A 22,784-nucleotide genomic window follows, 5' to 3' on the forward strand; every position below is an offset into this window, starting at 1 on the left:
TTTTGCCGGAGTTAATTTTGAGCAGTTTTTCCCGTCTCTTTGTTTGATGGAGGGCAGCACGCCCAAACAACAGGTGATCCAAACCGAGAAAATAGAATTAAATATTCGAGTCAACCAGCCAAACGATTCATATGGGACATAGAAAGCAGTCCAGAGAACTCACCTGCGCATCTCTCTCTGCCAAAGTCAAAAACTAATATTATGGAGGATGGGTATTGGGGTTAGCATCTTGCTGGAAAACCTTTTGGCATCAGTGAGCAGTTTCTGTCTGAGATTGTGGACCGAAGAAACAAACTTCTCCCCATATACTGGGAGTTTAAGCAGCAAAAGAAAAGCAGGGTAAGACTTGTTGCTGATAAACTATACATTGATGGCAAACTATACAAAGATATTAATATTACACTCTGGCTTTTTCCACCAACTGATACTTTTGGGCCTTAACGTGGATGAACGATGCATGAAGAGGATATCTAAACTATGATCTTATGTTGACTTGTGACTCTCGTGACTTTATTTATTTTTTGAAGATTCTGGCCCACCCACTATCACTTGCTTACCAGTTATTCTTTTAGCACTAGGCTCATGCTACTCTTCTTAAATTTGTTTTGTGTTGTTGTGTTTATGTTTGTTTGTTTATTTGTACATGCATTTATAAACAAGCAATAGTAGAGTACGAGATTATTAATAAAGTTCTATGTGCAGGCATTATATATTCTTTTTTTAAGTTATGAATAATGAGACCCTTTGTATTGCCAGTTACAATTGTAATGGGCTTGCCAATACTATGAAAAGACTTGAGATATATACTTGGTTGAATAACAAAAAGGTTTGATATAACATGTCTACAAGAGACACATTCTACTCAAGAAGAGGAAGCAAGGTGGATACGAGAATGGAGGAGGCACATCTTTTTTAATCATGGGTCAAGAAATCAGAGAGGTGTTGCAATTCTGTTAAGAGAGCATCTAAATTATTGTTTATATAAGATGGAACATGATATGGATGGTCAATTAATTAGTTTAGATGTTACAATAAAGAATTTACACTGTATAATATGATCCAGTGTTATCCAGTGTTCGATAGTTATCGTCGGGGACTTTAACACAGTCCTTGACCCAACTAAAGATAAAACAGGAGACGGAAGAGATTGTCAAGGTCAAAAACGCAATGCTATTGCATCTATGATGTCAGCTGTGGACTTAGTTGATATATGGAGGTTAAAGAACCCAGATATAATCAGATATACTTGGCAAAGAATCTCCATGGCCAGTAGAATAGACTTTTTCCTTCTTTCTCCCTAATCACAAAAGTTAGTCAAGTAGTGATAGCTGAAAGATTCCGTTATGATCACCATCTTATTATATCAAAATTTGATCTCTCTGAAATTAACAGGGGAAGAGGTTATTGGAAATTTAACTAATCATTACTGGAAGATAAGACTTTTGTTTCAATAACAAGACAATTTATTCTGGAATTTTTCTCTATAAATAATGGCTCTGCAAATCCACTCAGTGCATGGGATGCTTTTAAGTGTGCATTTCGAGGTCATGCTTTAAAGTATTCTTCTTGGAAACATAAACAAATGTACACTGTAAAAGCCAATAGTATACCTTACTAGAAATAACATGGCAAGTTTACTAGATGTTAAAGAAAATGTTGAGTTTACTATCGGTGGTTAATTGTTGTGAAAATAGAGGTGGCGCTAGTTCACAGAAATACTATTATTCAAATGAACTTACTCAGAGAGTCTAAATTGTTACTTGAAATAATGAAGAGTAGGTGGACCCCCATGGAGGTAAATCGCCATTTAAGAAGACACTGAAGAAGTGCATATGGCTGTTTTCCACTCTCCCACACAGCCCATGTTGATGAAGAAGAGGTGTGAGGAAGACAATCTTAGTGTCAAGGTAAAAAAAAAATATTTGCAGAATGTTTAACTTTGCGTAATGTCTTTTAGTTATTGTCAATTTCCAGACTGCCTCCGTCAAAATCAGGGTCCCCACAGATTCTTAAAACATCTTAAAATATATGTCTTGTCTTATTGTAACGCATCTAATAATGGGACAAGACCACAACAAATAAAAACAACAAAGTCCAGCCCTCTGCAGAGCAACCACAGTTGACATTAACACCTGAATACAAGTTAAACTTTGTGAAGCTTCCCTGTTTGACAAAACGCAGTATTTTTTTTATTTCAGCTGTCATGCGATCAGATATTTCTTCTTACTTGTAAGATTAATTTAACTGGAAAGTCCTCCTTATTCTAAACAAAATGAGGTACAGCACTCCATGGTTTTATAGAAATGTGATTGATTAAACGGATGTTCTAATCATAAATGCTTGTGATCTATAGCGCCACACACTGGAAAATCACTATTTAAGGCTCGACACCAACAGCGTCCCATCATCCCGGGACGGTAGAAAATGTTTTCGGGACGAACAGAGATCTTCCCCGGGACACCTTCGGGATTTAAGGGATTTTATATATATAATTTTCATTTATCTATTTTAAACTATCACTTAACAAATGACAAACTGAACAACGTGCTGACTACAGTGGAGCGCATCTTCTCATGCTGTTACTATAGTTACTATCACATATCAGCGCAAGACCTGGAATGTTCCAGCGGTACCTGTACATTTGTCCCCTCAGTCACAAACTGCTTGCTGGCAGGACCTCGCAAATATGTTGCGCTGGTTAAACAAAACACAGCGCTGCCCGGCTGTGTGTGAGTGTATCAGCTAAAACATACATTTGGACAATTTCAGTATATTATTGTGGTCTTTTAAACACTTACCAAGTCGGGCGGGTCAAGTCATAAAAAATTACATTCTGATTAATAGCGCATGAGTGGTGAAATAATATATCATTAATGAGTTAAATATTAATTACATTCTCTAAAATGTGAACATAGCAGAACAGAGCTGACAAACTGATTCAAAGGTATGGCACTTCATAATTAGTGTGCTAGCTTCAGCAAGTCACAGTTACACAATCTTCATTTACTTCTCTATTATTCTTCCATGAAATGTTCGCTATGTCATCATTTTAAAACAGTTTAAGATATCATAGAAAGAGGAAGTTAAAGTTGAATGTTTTTCTTAAAGGCTTGAGTCATGCATTTCCTTTTCTATTACAAATACCATTAAAGACCTCACCCGTAAAGGTTTCTGTCCTCCCACTGTCTGTCTGTCCCTCGCTCTCTCTCTGTCCAGCCCCCCACCTCTCAATCTCTCCATCTCTCTCTCCCTCCCTCTTAGTAATCTGATGTAACAGAACTGTGTACAGTGGAACTCCATGGCCCTCCAGTCCTTCTCTGTGATGACCCTGAAGAATTTTTTTGAAATGCTTCTTAAGTAATGTTACCAGTTAGTTAGAAACAGGTCCTGACTGTTCTGAATGTTTTGGGGGATGGTTGTTGCATTGTTCAGGGACAGGTGTGAATGGTCCTGGTGTGTGGGGAGGTAAATGTTCTGGGGGGATGGAAGTACTTCTTTAGGTATGATAAGTAGAGAGCATAATAGGCTAGTCAGACAGTATTGTGTGAATTTAGTGAAATATGTAAATGAATTAGGATTAATTTGCACTGATAATATTTAGCCTGGAAAATACTTGGCTCTCAATCCTGAACACTTGATCCCCCACCTTATCTATTCCTTCAGGTTATCTCATACAATGTAATACTTATATGTATCATCAATACATATATTTATTATTTTTTTTTTTTTTTACTTTTTCCATTTCTGAATGCAACCAGCAAAGACAGGTCTTCTATGCAGTGTGCAGGATGTCACTGTTGCCATCTGAAATGGAGAGAGTGATTTTGAAATGGAATCAGACAACACTGATGTGAGTGACGAAGAGGCAGATGAAGATGCCAGTGAAGTGGACGAAAAAACCCAACAACCCACTGACTTTCCAGCCAGTGATTATCATCGAGCCCCAATCAAACAAACACACCAAGCCCCGTGACAAGGTATCGCTCACTGAAAAATCACACATTTTCCAGTGAAGACGAAGAGAGGACGCTGCAGACACTGCAATAAAGAATAAACCAACAAGCTATGCAGCAAGTGTGATGTTCATCTTTCCTTTTCAGAAGAAAAGAAGTGTCTTTGGGACCATCACTGCACATAAACATGGCTGAACACTGGGATGGAGATGAAATTCAGTTTTGTATATACAATTTTATTCTGTTTTTTACAAATTAATAAATGACTATTCATAAAAAAAATATGACTATTATGTGATTATTATTCATGTTATATACTGTTATGGGGCTAAAAGAGAAGTCAACCCTGCAAATTAACCCTTAGTTGTTCTGTATATTTGTTCAGAGAATGTGAGTAAGAATACAGAAATTCTGCTCCCATCTAGGCCCAACGTTGTAATATTACAACATTTCCGTAAAAACTTGCTAAAATGTAAATAATTCAAAAACCCTTTAATTTCTGCATCAGAGGCCTCCTACAACAACATCTGAAGGGTGAAAAAAATTTTTGCTCATTTTTTTCTATATTTGGGCTTTACAGGGTTAAGGATAACATCTGTGGATGTGGCAGTTGTTCCATCTTCATTCAAAAGTTGCACAATATTTTTTCTGGGTATATTTCTATTTTGAAGTTGCAAAAAATGTTTGGTGCATTTTTCACCGTATTCCATCCATGTACCTTTGCTTCTATATATACTCCCTTTAATCTTATTCTGATATAGCCTTTCTAATTCTTTTGCTTCAGATCCAATAATTGTAGATCATCATCAACAGAACTAGATCTATTCTCATCCAAATGAGTTCTAATATTTTGTAACTCCTCCAGCAGTGTTTTTTCTGTATTATACACTGTAAATTCTAACATGTTGAGTTTACTTGAAAAAAAGTTTGGAAACCAATTGCCTCACTTTTACCCAGCAAACTTCAAAGCCAAATTAAAGTTAAATTAATAAACAACTAAAACTTAGTTGAACATATTTTTTTCGAGTAAGTTTACTCTTAGATTTCATGTAAAATTATTGAATGATTGTAAGTAAGTTTAGTCTTGGACCTTAAGTTATCTTACTAAAGACTTGTATGTGGTATAACACCATTACTTCCACTCAATTAACTTAGTTATACATAGCTTTAAATCCTATTTAACTCAATATGTTTGAGTTAAAATTGGATGAAGTGAGGCGATTGGTTTCCAAACTTTTTTCAAGTAAACTCAAAATGTTAGATTATGTTGCCACAATTAGCTTTAACTTTCAGTGGAAAAGCAATCAAAAAGTGAAACAACCTTGAACTTTAACAAGTTTATTAACAATTCTTAGAAAATCATCCTCTCATATACAAAAATAACTCTCATGTAATGGTTCAGATGGCTTATATTGGCCGTAAAGCCCTCCACAAGCCCCCTTTCTTGGAAAGCTAACATTCCAACATGCTGCCAAAATGAGATTTAAGTTTCAGCAGGTAAAAAGGTAAAGTTCAACAAGACAATGAACAGTTCTCTCATGTACAAAAATCCTCTCCATACGATAATAAACAGTAGTTTTTAGGGTTTACCTTGGCCATAAAGCTCTTCAACATTCAGAGTTCAGGGCATAGAGTAAGCCAAATAAGAGACATACAGCTTTTGGCAGATCTCGCAGATTATCGACCATGATCTGTCCCTCCAGAATGATCGCTCTTTCACATTCAAAGTGTTGTGAGTTCGGAGTTGGGCCTGGTTCTTGTTCAGGGATGACTGGGAGCACTGCAACTGCAACTTGGCTTAAGTCAGCATCTGCATCTTCAGCCTAAGAAAAGGGGGAAAATCTGTTATATATCCTTAATGCACCTGGTCACCACTCTTAGTACACTACTATAACGTTTAAATATTTATTTGACTGGTCATGGATGTGCTTTACGTACCGGATTGATAAGCAGTTTTGGTAGAGTAGTAGTACCGTTAAAATCTCAACAATACCCATCCCTGTCATTTAGGAATGAGATCGCATAAAGGTATGAATCGAGATCTTAATACGATTAATGGTGCAGCCCTACTACAACATACAACACAACTCCTTTCATAATGACACAACAACTTCCTCTTTATGTCCTGACTTCAAAACTAAGCAATACAAATAATTGTTTGTGAATTGTACTAATATGAATGATACTAATGCATTACCGCTGGTAACATTACTAAAGAAGCATTTCAAAAAAAATTCTTCAGGGTCATCACAGAGAAGGACTGGAAGGCCATGGAGTTCCACTGTACACAGTTCTGTTACATCAGATTACTAAGAGGGAGGGAGAGAGAGATGGAGAGATTGAGAGGTGGGGGGCTGGACAGAGAGAGAGCGAGGGACAGACAGACAGTGGGGCGACAAACATTTTCGGGTGAGGTCTTTAATGGTATTTGTAATAGAAAAGGAAATGCATGACTCAAGCCTTTAAGAAAAACATTCAACTTTAACTTCCTCTTTCTATGATATCTTAAACTGTTTTAAAATGATGACACAGAGAACATTTCGTGGAAGAATAATAGAGAAGTAAATGAAGATTGTGTAACTGTGACTTGCTGAAGCTAGCACACTAATTATGAAGTGCCATACCTTTGAATCAGTTTGTCAGCTCTGTTCTGCTATGTTCACATTTTAGAGAATGTAATTAATATTTACCTCATTAATGATATATTATTTCACCACTCATCCACTACTAATCAGAATGTAATTTTTTATGACTTGACCCGCCCGACTTGGTAAGTGTTTAAAAGACCACAATAATATACTGAAATTGTCCAAATGTATGTTTTAGCTGATACACTCACACACAGCCGGGCAGCGCTGTGTTTTGTTTAACCAGCGCAACATATTTGCAAGGTCCTGCTAGCAAGCAGTTTGTGACTGAGGGGACAGATGTACAGGTACCGCTGGAACATTCCAGGTCTTGTGCTGATATGTGATAGTAACTATAGTAACAGCATGAGAAGACGCGCTCCACTGTAGTCAGCACGTGGTTCAGTTTGTCATTTGCTAAGTGATAGTTTAAAATAGATAAATGAAAATTATATATAAAATCCCTTTAATCCCAAAGGTGTCCCGGGGAAGATCTCTGTTCATCCCGAAAACATTTTCTACCGTCCCGGGATGATGGGACGCTGTTGGTGTCGAGCCCTAAATAGTGATTTTCCAGTGTGTAGCGCTATAGATCACAAGCATTTATGATTAGAACATCCGTTTAATCAATCACATTTCTATAAAACCATGGAGTGCTGTACCTCATTTTGTTTAGAATAAGGAGGACCTTCCAGTTAAATTAATCTTACAAGTAAGAAGAAATATCTGATCGCATGACAGCTGAAATAAAAAAATACTGCGTTTTGTCAAACAGGGAAGATTCACAAAGTTCAACTTGTATTCAGGTGTTAATGTCAACTGTGGTTGCTCTGCAGAGGGCTGGACTTTGTTGTTTTTATTTGTTGTGGTCTTGTCCCATTATTAGATGCGTTACAATAAGACAAGACATATATTTTAAGATGTTTTAAGAATCTGTGGGGACCCTGATTTTGACGGAGGCGGTCTGGAAATTGACAGAGGCGGTCGCCTTGAAATTCTCTAATTAGGAAAAACTTGGAGCTCTGAAGAAACACGCTCAGCCTGCTAAATGAAAATGGCAGTGATCGAGGCCCGAGTAACGTTGATAACTTAACTCATTGTTTTATATCAAGATTTGCTGACTTAGGCTGGACGCTAACGTTAGCTAGCTAACATGAATGCAGCACTATATGATGAATTGAACAATAACTAAAAGACATTACGCAAAAGTTAAACATTCTGCAAATAATTTTTTTTTACCTTGACACTAGGATTGTCTTCCTTGCACCTCTTCTTCATCAACATGGGCTGTGTGGGAGAGTGGAAAACAGCCATATGCACTTCTTCAGTGTCTTCATAAATGGCGATTTACCTCCATGGGGGGAGGGGTGTTATCTCCACCTACTGTTCATTATTTCAAGTAACAACTTGGACTCTCTGAGTAAGTTCATTTGAATAATAGTATTTCTGTGAACTAGTGCCACCTCTATTTTCACAACAATTAACCACCAATAGTAAACTCAACATTTTGTTTAAAATCTAGTAAACTTGCCATGTTATTTCTAGTAAGGTATACTATTTGCTTTTACAGTGTGTTGTGCATCCTCCAAAACATTTATTTCAGCTCAAAATGGTTGTTTGGTGGTCCAGATCCACTTCATTAATTCTGGAGTACAAAATTTTGGAGAAGAACAGTCCAGGTGAAGCGCTCGTTCTTGCCATAGGGAAGGAGCTGACGAGTCAAACTTGGAGGCTCTATTACACTCCTATAAAGCAGCAAATACCCACTATATGACTAAGAACCACAACTATCACTTTAACTACACAGAATGTGCCATATGTTATTAATAAAGGAAAAGTAGAAAAAGAGAGCTAATCCATATTACCTCAGACTCCATTTTGAGAGCAGGCCAGAGGTCCATGAGCTCGTTCACTGGTGGTCTTCACTATGGTCTGTCACCGCAGGGCAAATGTGGTCTGCATCATCTTTTTAATGAGGGGTAGGTTCTTCTCAGTCTTCTTGACTTCTTCAAGAATTTTCTGCCTCAACTGCTCAAGACTTGATGGATCCTCTCTTTGGGGAAAGTTGGGTAGAAAGCTGACTTCTGCTCACCTGGGTCTTTTAATGTTGGAGTGTAAAGGTTCACTGTCAGGATTGCTTCTACTTCTTTTTCCAGCATTTACAGTGACCTCCTGACATCCAGTCCGTCTCATCTTGTTCCTGTAATTGCCCATCTTAAACTTGATACTGTTCTTCCATTCATTGCAGCCAGTCTCAGATCCTGCTTCCCTCAAGCAGGGATGTTTGGCCACAAGAGCCTCAGCTGCCACTGCTATCTCTTTACTACTTGGGTAAGCCTTGAAGCTATATATTGTGGATGCAAGCTTTTCTATAATGTTGTGCTTTAGGTCTCTTGTCAACTTAAGGTGTTTGTTGTTGTTCTCAAATTCAGTATTTCCTTCTCTAAGTTTCAGCTCAACATCAAATGAAAATGTGGGAACTGGAAAAGGACTTCGAGGCCATCTGCTTAGATGTTGTGGAGATGACACACTTGAAAGTGTTTCAGTAGATGCAAGAGAGCTGGAATCTTGTGCAAGTGAGATATTTTCAACAGCTTTTTGTGGCAACTCCTCAATGTCAGCAAGGGAAGTAAGTTTTCCATCAAAGTCTGGATCTTCATATTGCAAACTGAAGTCAAGGTCTAGTTCCAACTTGTTCCAACTGCATCCCCACAACCCATGATCCTTCATGTTATTGAGACAAACTGGGTTAGAAAGAGTCATTCAGGTCATTAAAAGGTTATTCTTAAAATATAGAGATTATGAACTGCTTGATTACATTCAGTAATAAATAAAGATACAATAATTGATTAATAAAGAACTACTCACCATTGGCTGGTCTCAGTTCTGTTTCACAGTTTTATGAACCGCTTGGGAGTCAACAGCAGGAAGCCATCTATCTTGTATGCTGAGAGTGGGACTGTATCATTGAGACCAGACTGCAGGTGGATGGACAGATTGCCTGTGTGGCTGACAGCTCATAGGACTGAAGACGTTCTACATACCAGGAGTTATAATCACAACACAGAAAAGAAACATTGTGATTCACAAGGTAGATCTGTTCTATTTTGCAAAATTTAGACAGTCCACCACTGACTCCGACAGACAGAAACATACCACAGACATAGTCTGTGCCATCAATGGTCACCTTCGATGTCTGGTAGATTGTGTCAGTAGTTGTTTGTGTTCTAATATGTACTTATGTTACTTCTGTTAGGCCTGAAACCAGAACAGAGTCAACCCAGGATGCTTCTGTTCTTGGCTTGAAAAATGATGGAGCAGCAAGATGATATGCCATCATATGTTGGTCTCTGATTGCCACTGTCTTAAAAATATTTTTGAAGTTTTGAGCATCATGCACCACTCTTTTGAAAAAGTGGTGTTCAGCCTCAAATCGCATGGTCCAAAGGTGCAGCAGGGGCCCAAAATACTTGACTAGGGTGGGATAATGCTCCACATAGTGATGTTTAGGATGAAGCCTAATCTCAGGGAAAACCTCTACCAGTACCTGCCTATGATCACTGATTTTGCACTCAAAATAGTCTAAGGTTTCATCACTAAATGATGGGCACAATGCTAACTCCACCACCTCTTTCAATTCCATCAAGCCTGCGTGAAAAACATTCAAATCAGAATATCTTATACTTGCAACTGAGTACAAGTTCATTACTATCAGGTTACAAAAACATGACCATGGAATACAGCTAACACTTTCAGAATGGCAATATGTGAATGTGTTAAATAGGGTGTCTATAGATGGAGAATTGTATATGTAATACTTTTTAACATCTTTTTAAGAAAAATCTTGAATGAAATTTTTGACTTATTTTTGGACAAATCATCTTTCTTTATTGCAGGCAAGTGTAAAGGTAAGTACTGTTGGTGCAGTGCCAGAGGTTAAATATCGAGTAGGAATATGGTAGTTATGAACTAGACCCATCCAAGAACTGTTATTGTATGGATTGATCCATACTGTTAAAAGATTTGTTTAGATCAAACTGCAAGTAAATCAGGCACCACAATAACTTTTTTTGGTAAATTGTTCGTACTGTCTCCCTGACTGATGGATTTCGTTGCACTTAGGGCAGAGAACAGTTGTAGTAAAGTCGAGTAAAGTTAAACCTAAAGTCTGTTACATCTTGTCTGCTGGTTTTGTGTGTGTGTGTTTGTGTGAGACAGTGCTGCGCTGCTATTGAAAGCATATACGGAAAACACTGAAGCACATAAAATACACAACCATGTAAATCTTAGTTATTTACCAGCCACTTGGCTGGTGACTCCAATTTATTTTTCCACTAAACCCAAAATTTACCCGCATTTGGCACTTGGCGGGTGTAAAATTTTGACCCTGTGTATTCACTTGGCGTTTTATTTTTCTTTCATGTACAATACATGCCCAAAATTGCCCCCCAATAAACATCTAGATATTTGTCTCGGTCACATCCCTAAATATAACATTAATTTCTATTCGGTTTAACCAGCTCATTTCACTTACCTAACAATTAATCATGGCGTGTTTCCCCAGCTCCGAACTCCTCACTAAGCTTCCAACTATGACTGTTTTCCATGAAGTTACAAATACAACACTTTGTTATAATCTGTCTATCCCAACAAGTTGAAATTAACATGGTGTTCATTCAATACACACATAGCCATCCGCATCTTGTGGCTGATTATGGGCAAAACGACTTACCTTAGTGAGGCGAGGTTGTGTTGGCTTGCTAACTGTTAGCTGGTATCTTCTATTTTGTTTTAAATTTCAGTACATGGGCTGTAACTTCAGCTTGGCAGTGCAAGACTGCCACCCACTGGTTTTCAAGGCACACTACTTAAATGGTCTGCTGCAGTCAGTCAGACTTTCATCCTCTAATGTTAAGTTATTCTCATTTTGATTTTGAATAGATAATTAGCGCAAACATTTAAATTTTCATCATGTTTCAATGATGAAATGGGGGTGATAAGGTCACACTACAAAATAGTGGAGTGAGACGTCTGTCCTCCCTCCTTTTCTCTGCTGTCAACATACCATATGTCAACTCAGACCAGGAGGGCCGCCGAGCTTGCAATACGCTGGCGGAAACTCTGAAAAGTGACTGTCCTACTTTGGTAACAACCACATCTCTAGCTATGAATATTGTAAATTAACATTATACAGTAACATTGCACAAATAATTCAAGCATTTCTGTTAATCTCCTGAGTCAACTGCTGGATAATGTTAGCTAGCAATTATCTGGCTAACATCAAAGTTAGCTCAACATTATTAATCTCAAAGTATCAACAAATGTTTTTTAAAAAAAGAAATGTGAAGAAATGTGAATATTAACACTTACAGTGAGACCAATGATCCTGATTACTGCGGAAAATTAAGAGTGCAGATCCACCTCACTGCTGGCATTTCTGGTGCTTTCCTTTCCTTTTCCTGCCAAATCCCGCGTTCCCATACCCTTGTCACATTTCTTCTTCTTCTTTTTGGTTTTTAACAGTGGTTGGAAACCAGCGTATGAGGTGCATTACCGGCACCTTCCGCTCCGGAGTGTGGATCAGACATTAAGAATCATACCCCTTTATCCTGTCTGTCTAATAAACTCAAAGAAAACTCTACTGCTCGGCCCACTTGGCAGGTTCATTAAAGTTTTAATGCTGAGCTCCCGATCTCCAGTCCTCCTGAGTTCTTCCTTCATTGTCTTTCTTGATGATACTTAGTACAATCTATGATTATATGCATGATAATCTCCTCAGCCTGACAGTGCTCACATAAACCGGTTGGATGCTTTCCTATTATCCCTCACCACACGCAATAACGTTACTGATATTACTGACGTCAGACACACGCTAATGTTGAAACGATAGAAATAAGTACAGTGAAATTATACTTTTAAATGGTGCTTATTTAATCCACAAAATAGTTCAAGTCAATCAAAAATTATCAGTTTAATTAACTCAAAAAGGAAGAAAATGTCACAAGAACTCAAAATATTTACGTTAGTAGAATTTTTTTTAAATTAAGTTTACACTACTTAATCTATTTAATTATTTTGAACATTCGGGTTTACAGCGTACAAAGATCTACCGAGTTATCTTTGATGGAGTAAACCAGTAGTGAAGCCCGTTAGAGGGTTATGCACATACTCATAGAACTGGAGTTACATCCAGGTAACTACTATTTTTTATATTGTTGTGTAGGTTACATATTCAATCAATCATACAATCATTATGTCTGCAACTGCAGTTGTTTTTGTTATATTATCCAGAGTCAATATCCCCTTGCCACATGTTATTATGATCAAAACATTTTGTCTCTGACCCATAGACAGAAGCTGGAGGAGAAACTGCAGAGAAACAGGGTGAGGGAGTGGAATGAGAGAGATCACCAGCTTCCAGAGAAAAGATGGTGTAGCTGAGGGGAATCTAGAGCAGGCAAACAAACAACCACCCCCACCTCCCCCTCTCCACCAGCCCCTGTGTTGTCTCCCTGCCCACTCCCCCAGCCCCCAGGACGATGTCTCTCTGATGTCCACTCCCTCACTGCCAGCAACATGAGGAGAGGCCTTGGGGCTCCTCCCTTGCACTCCATTGCCCCGTCACTGACACCCACTGCTGACCCAGCCACATACCCCATTCCCCAGGCTGGATTATACATCACAACCAACCAGATAAAATGTGAGCTGGAGAGACTTCACTGGGGCAAGGCCGCAGGACCAGACGGCATCAGCCCGTGTGTGTTGAAGGCTTGTGCGGACCAGTTATGTGGAGTGCTCCAGCACCTGTTCAACATGAGTCTGCACCTCAGGAGAGTTCCTGTATTATGGAAAACATGTCTGGTGCCAGTGCCTAAGAAGGAGTGCCTTACGGTTCTCAGTGACTACAGGCCAATTGCATTAGCGTCCCACATAATGAAGGTCATGGACAGACTGGTCCTAACACACCTCAAACCACTTGTGAGCCCTTCATTAGACCCCTTGCAGTTTGCGTGTCAGCCACATGTGAGTGTTGATGACGTAATTATATTCCTGCTGCAGAGGCCCTATTCCCACCTCAACAGACTCAACAGCTCGGTGAGGATAACATTCTTTAACTTCTCAAATGCCTTTAATACAATCCAGCCCAGGCTGCTGAAGGAAAACTGGAGGTTATGCAGGTGGATGCCCCCATGATCTCATGGACTACCTGACAGGCAGACTGTAGTCTGAGGCTACAGGGCTGTGTGTCTGCATGCCTGGTGTGCAATATTGGGGCTCCCCAGGGGACTGTGCTGTGTCCCTTCCTGTTCACCCTCTACACATCAGATTTCAGGTACATCTGTGAATCATGTCATCTGCCGAAATTTGCGGATGACACTGCCATTGTGGGATGTGTGGAGGATGGACAAAAGGGGGAGTATAGGGGCCTGGTGGACCACTTTGTGAAGTGGTGTGGGGAAAACCACCTGCAGCTGAACATGGCCAAGACCAAGGAGATCATGGTGGACTTTAGAAAGAAGAAAGCTCTACTTGCTCCAGTCTGCATCAGTGGGAGGAATGTGGAGATCGTTAATACTGACAAATACCTGACTGTTTTTTTGTGAGCATATACATAACATACTGTATGTACTCTTCTCCATCTTTATGTCATCTTTTCCTCCCCTGCTCCCCAGGCACTAATATTTCCTCATCCTCCCTCATCCTCTTCCTTACCTCCACCCTTTTCCTCCTCTAATCCCTGTCAGTCCTTTGCCCTCTCTTTCCTCTGCCCTTTCTCAGTAAAGTTAACAGTCCTAGTAATCTTATCCTTCAGCTGCAAAATGAGAGCTGGAAAAATAAAAGGTTTAACTCATGGACATAGTTATTTTTGAGTTTTTAACCGTGAGAGTTTTGAGTTGAGTTGACCGACTCGTAATATGAGCTTTATCTCTTAACCCCCTTACCTCTTGGTCCAAGTCATCATAATCATAACTGTCTCCATAAATGTTGATGTCCAGGTTCTCCCAGTCTGTCTCACTGTTCAGATCGTAGTTCTCCATGTCAAAAGCTTCATCATCTGGTTCACCTAGAGGGGCTGCCATGCCAAGGCCTGGACCCACGAAGATCAGGACCAAGGCCAGAGCCACCATCAGAGACTGCAGAGACATCCTCAGCTCAAACATGGAGACCACCTGCAAGCATCAAGATTGGGTTGTACTGTTGTACCCCCTTCATTGTCTCTCAAACAAGACATTTACATTATACAATTAAAATGTGTATATAGTGGGTATTTAATTGGCAGATTCCAGTTTTTCCAGACTCAACATGTTTAAATTTTACTACTCTTACTGGGAAACCACATCAAAAGTGGCCGTCTGTCCACAGGACCAGCTGTCTGTCAGCAGAAGCTACTGAACTGAGAGGACAGCAGCCAGCTGAACTGTCTTCACCAGTCAGACTGACAGGCTGACAGCTCCACAGGAAGTGAGCAACATTGGGCCTCATGCAAGAACCACTTGTACAAACAGATTTGTTCATAAGATGAACATACAAGTAATTTATTTATTTGTGGCATTCATCAGTTTTCTCTTACTTAGAATCTTGTGGGTACGAATAAAATTTACTAGTGCTCCAGACCTGTCATGAACAGATCATCTCTTTTTTTCTTCACATGGGAGAAACACTAGGAGTTTAAATATGATAGAAAAATTAAATATATAACTAAAACAAAGGTAATACAACATTAATATTCTATTTACCATATCATCATCATGGATGCCAATTTACTGAAAGGTTTTTTGATTTCATGATTTTTATTGCCATATTTTAGCACCACAACTTCTTTATTTCAGCTATAGGAAACTTCTCTCACTCTGACAGCTGCCTCTGTGCCTCTCTGCTGGTATCTGTCATCTTCTGTTGCAGCTGACAGTATAACGTCACCTGTAGACTATAATATTCTCTCCTCTAATATCTTTGTGACTGTCACATCCCTTGGCTGCCTTCCATCATGGACAGCTTTGCTTTAGAAAGATGTTTTTTAGCATCTGACTTCACGTCCAAGCATTCCATTTTTATTCTGTCACAGTGCAGAGCTACTCTGATGACATGTTAGCTGGATTCATATTTTCTAATTGTTTCAAATCCCCTACTACTGACACTTCTAAAGATTGGGTCCCATATTACTGAAACTCCTAAAGATTGGGTCCCCTACTATTGACACTCCTAAAGTTCGGGTCCCCTACTACTGACACTCCTTTGTGAATGAAACTTGCCCACAAACAGAGTGGAACATGGAGCCTTATATGGTACTTTTAGGGGTGTGGATTATGCTAATGATCATATTTCATGAACATACACCTACTCATGAACAGGTGGCATTCATCAGGCTAAAACTAGCGATTAACTACAAGTTCAGGCAGTTAAGAGAGTTTGTTGAATCCAACTTGGAACACTCACACTACACTACAAGCTACTCACTACACGAATGTTTGTATGTATTTATTCACTGGGAATCTGCCTATATAATCTATGTGTTTATTTTGTTAATTGGATGTACGAATGTTTATCCATGATGGACATTGGAGACATGATGATGACTGCACGCAGCCGGTGTGCATAGTGAGCAAGAGGTTTGCAGCATAAATGTTGTTGCTACTGTATGTTACTGAAAAAAGACCACAAGTGAATCTTTCGTTTACTTGCTTCATGTTTAGAGGTTGAAATCCCATTCCCATCCCTTTATTCATTTCAGTTCAAAGATTTGTAGTCACTGACTATGTAGTTTGTTCACTTTTTTCCAAAGTTAAGCAGTCACAACACAGTTCAATTGCACTTCAGTATTTACAACAGTAAGTGAACACATCACAAGTTGTTAACATGACGAATGTACAGCACTTCTGACTGTCTTCAGTTCAGTAGTATATTCAGTCTGTTGCTAGTCGAGGTAGTCACATTCAGTTCAGTACAAAGCACTACACAGACAGATAATAGCTCAATAGCATATTATTTAGTAGTGTAGTTCATTTTTGAGGAACATACTGCATAGGTACAGAGCCTACACAAATAGCTGCTGTAGGTAAGCTGTGACCCCTTAATGCAGAAGTGTAAATACATGTTAAAATGTACCAGAGAACTATATCCTGAAGGTCTGAGATCCATTACTTCTTCATTCTGGATGAACTGTTGCATTTGGAAGTCCTCAACTCATTTTTTTTTAGACTCAACAATATTATATTTTTTTCAATTATCTAGGTTATTTGTCATGTCTGTTTACCTTCTGATATGATTTAAGAGTTTGCATAGCAGTCCTGCTACTTCCTGATAGTGAGCCAAAAGAGCATTGTTCACTGTTTGGTCAGAATGCCAGAGGAATGTTTGCTTTGTAAGCTGACATGAGTGTGTGAGTATTGGCCTGCTGGGACAGCTCTACAAACATTAGTGCCAGGGTGAAAAGAGAGCTCTGGCTATACTGTTGTAATTTATATCCTGTTCATAAATGGACATTTGATTACACACTGGCCATTCTCATGCTATTGATTAGAGCACAAAGGTCCATAACAGCTGCAGCATATCTGAATGGTCATCATCAAACCGACTGACATGCTATAGTCACCTAAAGACTAGAACTGCAGATAAAGAACCTACAGTTTACATGGAAGTTACACTACAGACCTACAGTGTGTAATGCAGAGTACTACTCTGTCATTGAAAAACAGTGAAAATAGAGCAGTTCTTAATCCTGCACTGCACTATAAGCTGTCTGCACACAGGAAGAATTAAGAATTCCAGCAGTGATTAAACTAGTCACTGCAACACAGACAAATATCCGAAATAAAGTAGAATATATCTCTCTTTAACCTGAAACCTATCTCTTTTTTTTATCCAGGAACACTCTCAACTATCAGCAAATTGTCATCACACTCGGTGTTTCTGAAGTGACAAAAAACATTATTTTCACCTGCCTGAATAACATGAGGAAACAAAAAGGCTAGCAATCATGGAAGAAAACTTACTGCTTTGTTTCCTCTGTATGTTTCTGAAGATTTTGCAACCTTCAGTTCTTCTACTCCTGTGGCTACTCTTTGCTGCTTCATCCCCTGGGGTCTCTCAGACTGGTCCCAGAGTCCCTGCAGGCCCCTGTTGTTCACTTAGCCTCAGTGTGGCTTGTGGACAATGTGTCATTATGAGGGAAGAGGAGGGGGGATGACGCTGCAGAAAGAGAGGGGGGTTGTGCAAGTCATTTCAATGTGTATTCAGCTGTCACCAGTTTTTAAGACTGAAGTTGAGGAGAGCATGCCACCATGAATAGCACATCACTCAAAAACAGTTTTAATACAGTACCTTCATAACTTATGGAACTGTTTTAAAGCCAGTCAGTGAAGGCAGCAGGAAAATCTCTATATTTTATTCACATAAACGGAGGATTTATTTCATCAGGTCTTTCTGTTTGGAAGATACTGGGGCTGTTCATACTGTATTCTAACTTAAATGTTTCCAAATGTATTTGGTGGTGCCAGGTGAAGAGTTTTCTTGTCTTCCTCTTTTACACTACGCTTTTCAAGGTAGTCAAAGAAGCTTTACATAAGTTAAAAGGATCATAAAAAACCCACACTAAAAGCACGAGGTAGCACACAACATTAATCACACATTAAAAGTAGTTCTTAAAAGGTGAGTTCTTATTATTCTTTTTGGAACATAGACATATCAGATGTGTGTTTCAGAGGGAGTGGGCAGCTATGGAGAAAGCTCTGTCACCCCAGGCCCAGGGCTTGGTTCTGAACGGTGGAAACAGGAGGTCAGCATCAAAGTGGGGGTGGTGGAGCAAGTCGGTGAGGTGGGCAGGGGTCTGGTTATGGAGGTCTTTGTGAGTGGGAAGGACTTTGAATTGAATCCGTTGTGGCACAAGGAGCCAGTGGATGTGGTCACACGAGTGGGAGCAGGTGAGCAGCAGACTTTTGGATGTACTGGAGTTTATTTAGAATCTTGGATGGTGTGCCATAAAGAATGCTTTTACAGTAGTCAATTCTGGATATTATGAAAGCATGGATCAAAATTTCTGCAGTAGAGAAGGAGAATGATGGGCGGTGACAAGCTATGTTTTTCAGGTGGAAAAAGGCAGTTCTGGTGATTAGATTGACGTGGTGTTAAAAAGAGAGGGTGCTGTCAAAAAATTACTCCAAGGTTGCAGATGTGTGGGTAGGAAGTGTGGTGGAAATCTGAAAATAAAAAGCTGACAATGACTAAGTTGTCTTTAATGGTAAATGGACTGTACTTGTATAGCACCTTTCTAGTCTTCCGACCACTCAAAGCACTTTTACACCACGAATCACATTCACCCATTCACACACTGAATGGGTACAGGGGCTACCATGCAAGGTCCTAACCTGCCCATCAGAGGAAGCTAACCATTCACACACATTCATACACTGATGGCACAGCCATCAGGAGCAATTTGGGGTTAAGTGTCATGCCCAAGGACACATCGGCATGTGGACTGGAGGAGCCAGGAATCGATCGCCGATCTTCCGATTAGTGGACGACCCGCTCTACCTCCTGAGCCACAGCCGCCCAAGGTTAATGAAAAACCTTGCAAATGATCAGCATACAGTCACAACAGAGTGCAATTGCAGACTGATGTTGGTTAAAAAAGTGTATATGCATTTTATAGACAAGGAGTGAGGAAGGCAGTGTATGGTACAGTACACACAGAGAAGCAGAACAACAACAGCAACAACAACAGCAACAACAGCAATAACAATAGATACATGACTAGCAACGACAAACAGCAGCAACAGCAGGAATAGCAGGAGAAGGACATCTCCATGTCAGCGCGGTCCATGGGGTTTCCTGTGGATGAGAAAGCACAGAGAACTCCGGGGTAGAAGTCAAGTTGGTAACATGCATTAATGGTAAATGAATACATACAGATGGAGGAGAGGAGAGAAGAGCTCAGTGCATCAGTGGAGGTCCCCCAGCAGTCTAGGCCTATAGCAGCATAACTAAGGGCTGGTCCAAGGCGAGCTTGGTCGGCCCACACTATAAGCTTTATCAAAAAGGAAAGCTTTAAGCCTACTCTTAAACATAAAGAGGGTGTCTGCCCCCTGGACCGAATCTGGAAGATGGTTCCCCAAGAGAGGAGCCTGATAGCTGAAGGCTCTGCTTCCCATTCTACTTTTGGAGACTGTAGGAACCACCAGTAAGCCTGCATTCTGGGAGCACAGTGTTCTAGTGGGGTAATAGGGTACTATGAGCTCTTTAAGATATGATGGTGTCTGACCATTAAGGGCTTTGTAGGTGAGGAGAGGGATTTAAAATTCAATTCTGGATTTTACAGGAAGCCAATGCAGCGAAGTTAAGATGGGAGAAATATATCTTTTCCTAGTTTTTCTCAGTCCACGTGCAGCTGCATTCTGGACCAGCTGGAGAGTCTTTAGAGACTTATTAGGGCAGCCTGATAATGATGAATTGCAATAATCCAGCCTGGAAGTAACAAATGCGTGGACTATTTTTTCTGCATCTTTTTGAGAAAGGATGTGCCTGATTTTTGCAATATTACGTAAGTGAAAAAAGTATTTGAAATTTGTTTTATGTGGGAGTTGGAGGACATATCCTGATCAAAAATAACTCCCAGATTCCTAACAGTGGTGCTGGAGGCCGGGGTAATGTCATCTAGAGTAGCTATATCATTAGATAATGTGTTTCTAACGTGTTTAGGGCCAAGCACAATAACTTCAGTTTTGTCTCAGTTTAGTAGCAGGTTGCAGGTCATCCAGGTCTTTATGTCCCTAAGGCTTGCTTGGAGTTTAGTTAACTTATTGGTTTCATCTGGCTTCATTAATAGATATATTTGGGTATCATTTGCATAGCAATGAAAATGAGTGTTTCTGAATAATATTACCTAAAGGAAGCATATACAAGGTGAATAGTATTGGTCCAAAAACAGAACCTTGTGGAACTTCGTGTCTAACTTTTGCCTTCATGGAGGATTCATCATTAACATGTACAAACTGAAATCGGTCTGATAAATAGGACTTAAACCAGCTTAACACGCATTCATTTAATGCCAATTAAATGTTCCAGTCTCTGTAATAGGATGTGATGATCAGTTGTGTCAAATGCGGCACTAAGGTCTAACAAGACAAGTACAGATACAAGTCCTTTGTCCGAAGCAGTCAGGAGGTCATTTGTGACCTTCACCAGTGCTGTCTCTGTGCTATGATGTGCTCTAAATCCTGACTGAAAATCTTCAAATAAACTATTGTTATGTAGTAAGTCACACAACTGATCAACGACTGCTAAGACTGCTTAGAGAGAAATGGAAGAATAGATATGGGTCTATAGTTGGGTAAGACGCCTGAATCGAGAGTAGGCTTCTTAAGAGAAGGTTTAATTACAGCTACTTTAAAGGACTGTGGTACATAGCCTGTTACTAAAGACAGATTGATCATATCTAGTAAAGAAGTGCTAACTAAGGGTAAGACTTCCGTAAGCAGCCTAGTTGGGATGGGGTCTAAGAGACAGGTTGATGGTTTAGATGAAGAAATTGTTTAAATTAATTCAGGAAGGTCAAAAGAAAAACAGTCTAAATATATATCACGTTTAAAAGCAGTTGACAGCAGGAGGTAATGAATTTTATCTCTAATAGTTAGAATTTTATCATTAAAGAAGCTCATGAAGTCATTACTTCTGAGAGCTATAGGAATACATGGATCAATAGAGTTATGACTCTTTGTCAGCTTGGCCAAAGTGCTGAAAAGAAACCTAGGGCTGTTTTTATTCTCCTCTATTAATGATGACTAATAGGTGGCTCTGGCATTACAGAGGGCCTGCCTATATGTTTTAAGACTATCTTGTCAGACTAAGTGAGATTCCTCTAGTTTGGTGGAACGCAAAATCCTTTAAAATTTTCCTGATGTTTGCTTTAATTTGTGGGTTTGGGAGTTATACCATGAAGCTAACCTCTTATGTTTTATTATTTTCCTTTTTAAAGGAGCAATGGAGTTGAGTGTTATTCGCAATGAGCCTGCGGCACAATTAACAAGATTATCAATTTGGGAGGGACTAAAATTAGCGTAAGAGTCCTCTGTTGTATTGAGACATGCCACTGAATCCAATACTGATGGAATTGCTTCCTTAAATTAAGGTACAGCACTCTCAGATAGACACCTAGTGAAGACATTTTTGTCTAATGGCATGTAATCCAGTAATAGGAATTCAAAAGTTATCAAGTAATGGTCTGATAAAATAGGATTTTGTGGAAAAACTATTAAATGTTCAACTTTGATGCGGTAAGTCAGAACAAGATCAAGGGTGTGATTAAGACAGTGAGTGGGTTTATTTACACTCTGAGAGAAGCCAATTGAGTCTAACAATGAGATAAACGCAGTGCTAAGACCATCATTATCGACATCCACATGAATATTGAAATCACCTAATATAATTACTAAATCTGTACCAGGGACTAAGTTTGATAAAAACTCTGAGTGCGGGCCAGGAGGACAGTACACAATAACAAATAGAATTGGCCTTAGAGTTTTCCAGGTTGGGTGAGAGAGACTAAGAACAAGGTTTTCGAATGAGTTATAATTAAGTTTATGTCTAAGGTTGATAATTGAGTTGAAAATGGCTGCAACTCCACCTCCTCAGCCAGTGTCTTGAGGAATGTGAGTATTAATATGACTAGGCGGAGAGGATTCATTTAGGCTGACATGTTCTTCATGATGCAGCCAGGTTTCAGTAAGACAAAATAAATCAGTACCATAATCTGAGACTAGATCATTTACTAATACAGCTTTGGATGATAGTGATCTAATGTTTAAGAGTCCACATTTAATTCTCCTATTTTGTTGTACTATTGCAGAGGTAATGTATCATATGTACCAATACCAATCTAATAAATCTAATTAAAACATTCCAATGAAAATGTTCATTGAAGTTCATTGTAATTAATCCATTAAGTAAAATGCTGGACCTCCTTCACCTATTTCTATATCCTCTTCCCTCATGCATGCTCCTGATAGCAGAAGGAGCAATCCAACAACAATTGAGATTTTCATGTGTAATTTAAGTGTAAGTGATTACTGAAAATCAAAGTGTAATGTGTTATATTGCTAACTGGTTCTCTTGTACAAACAGCAGGGTTACCCATACATTCATTAATTTGTGGTGGCCCACCATAATATCAACATTGACTGCCACATATTGATTTTCTATTTTTTTAAAA

The 22,784-nt window shown here is 39.3% G+C and overlaps 1 protein-coding gene and 1 long non-coding RNA gene across 6 annotated transcripts in view; both read right to left on the reverse strand.

Moving 5' to 3' along the window:
• Positions 1-17,711, reverse strand: part of optc (opticin) — a 46,188-nt gene extending 28,477 nt beyond the window's left edge. For both annotated transcript variants that reach the window (XM_042406331.1, XM_042406330.1), the window contains exons 1-2: positions 17,575-17,711; positions 14,524-14,751 (exon numbers count right to left, since the gene is read on the reverse strand). In XM_042406331.1, the coding sequence (XP_042262265.1) occupies positions 14,524-14,751; positions 17,575-17,655 (309 nt within the window). In that variant the 5' untranslated portion in view covers positions 17,656-17,711. The remainder of the gene's footprint in view (positions 1-14,523; positions 14,752-17,574) is intronic.
• Positions 5,321-12,158, reverse strand: LOC121894031. 4 transcript variants are annotated; one of them, XR_006095466.1, is made up of 6 exons: positions 11,951-12,158; positions 9,449-9,616; positions 8,446-9,324; positions 7,820-8,325; positions 5,892-6,307; positions 5,321-5,776 (listed from the first exon to the last, which is right to left on the reverse strand). It is a non-coding gene; the product is annotated as an uncharacterized LOC121894031 (long non-coding RNA). The 4 variants fall into 4 exon arrangements; XR_006095468.1 differs by having other exon boundaries at positions 5,892-6,262; positions 7,820-7,867; positions 8,446-9,616; XR_006095467.1 differs by having other exon boundaries at positions 7,820-7,867; positions 8,446-9,616.
• Positions 17,712-22,784: the final 5,073 nt, after the last annotated feature.

This window comes from Thunnus maccoyii, chromosome 3 (genome assembly GCF_910596095.1).
Source record: "Thunnus maccoyii chromosome 3, fThuMac1.1, whole genome shotgun sequence".
Taxonomy (NCBI): domain Eukaryota; kingdom Metazoa; phylum Chordata; class Actinopteri; order Scombriformes; family Scombridae; genus Thunnus; species Thunnus maccoyii.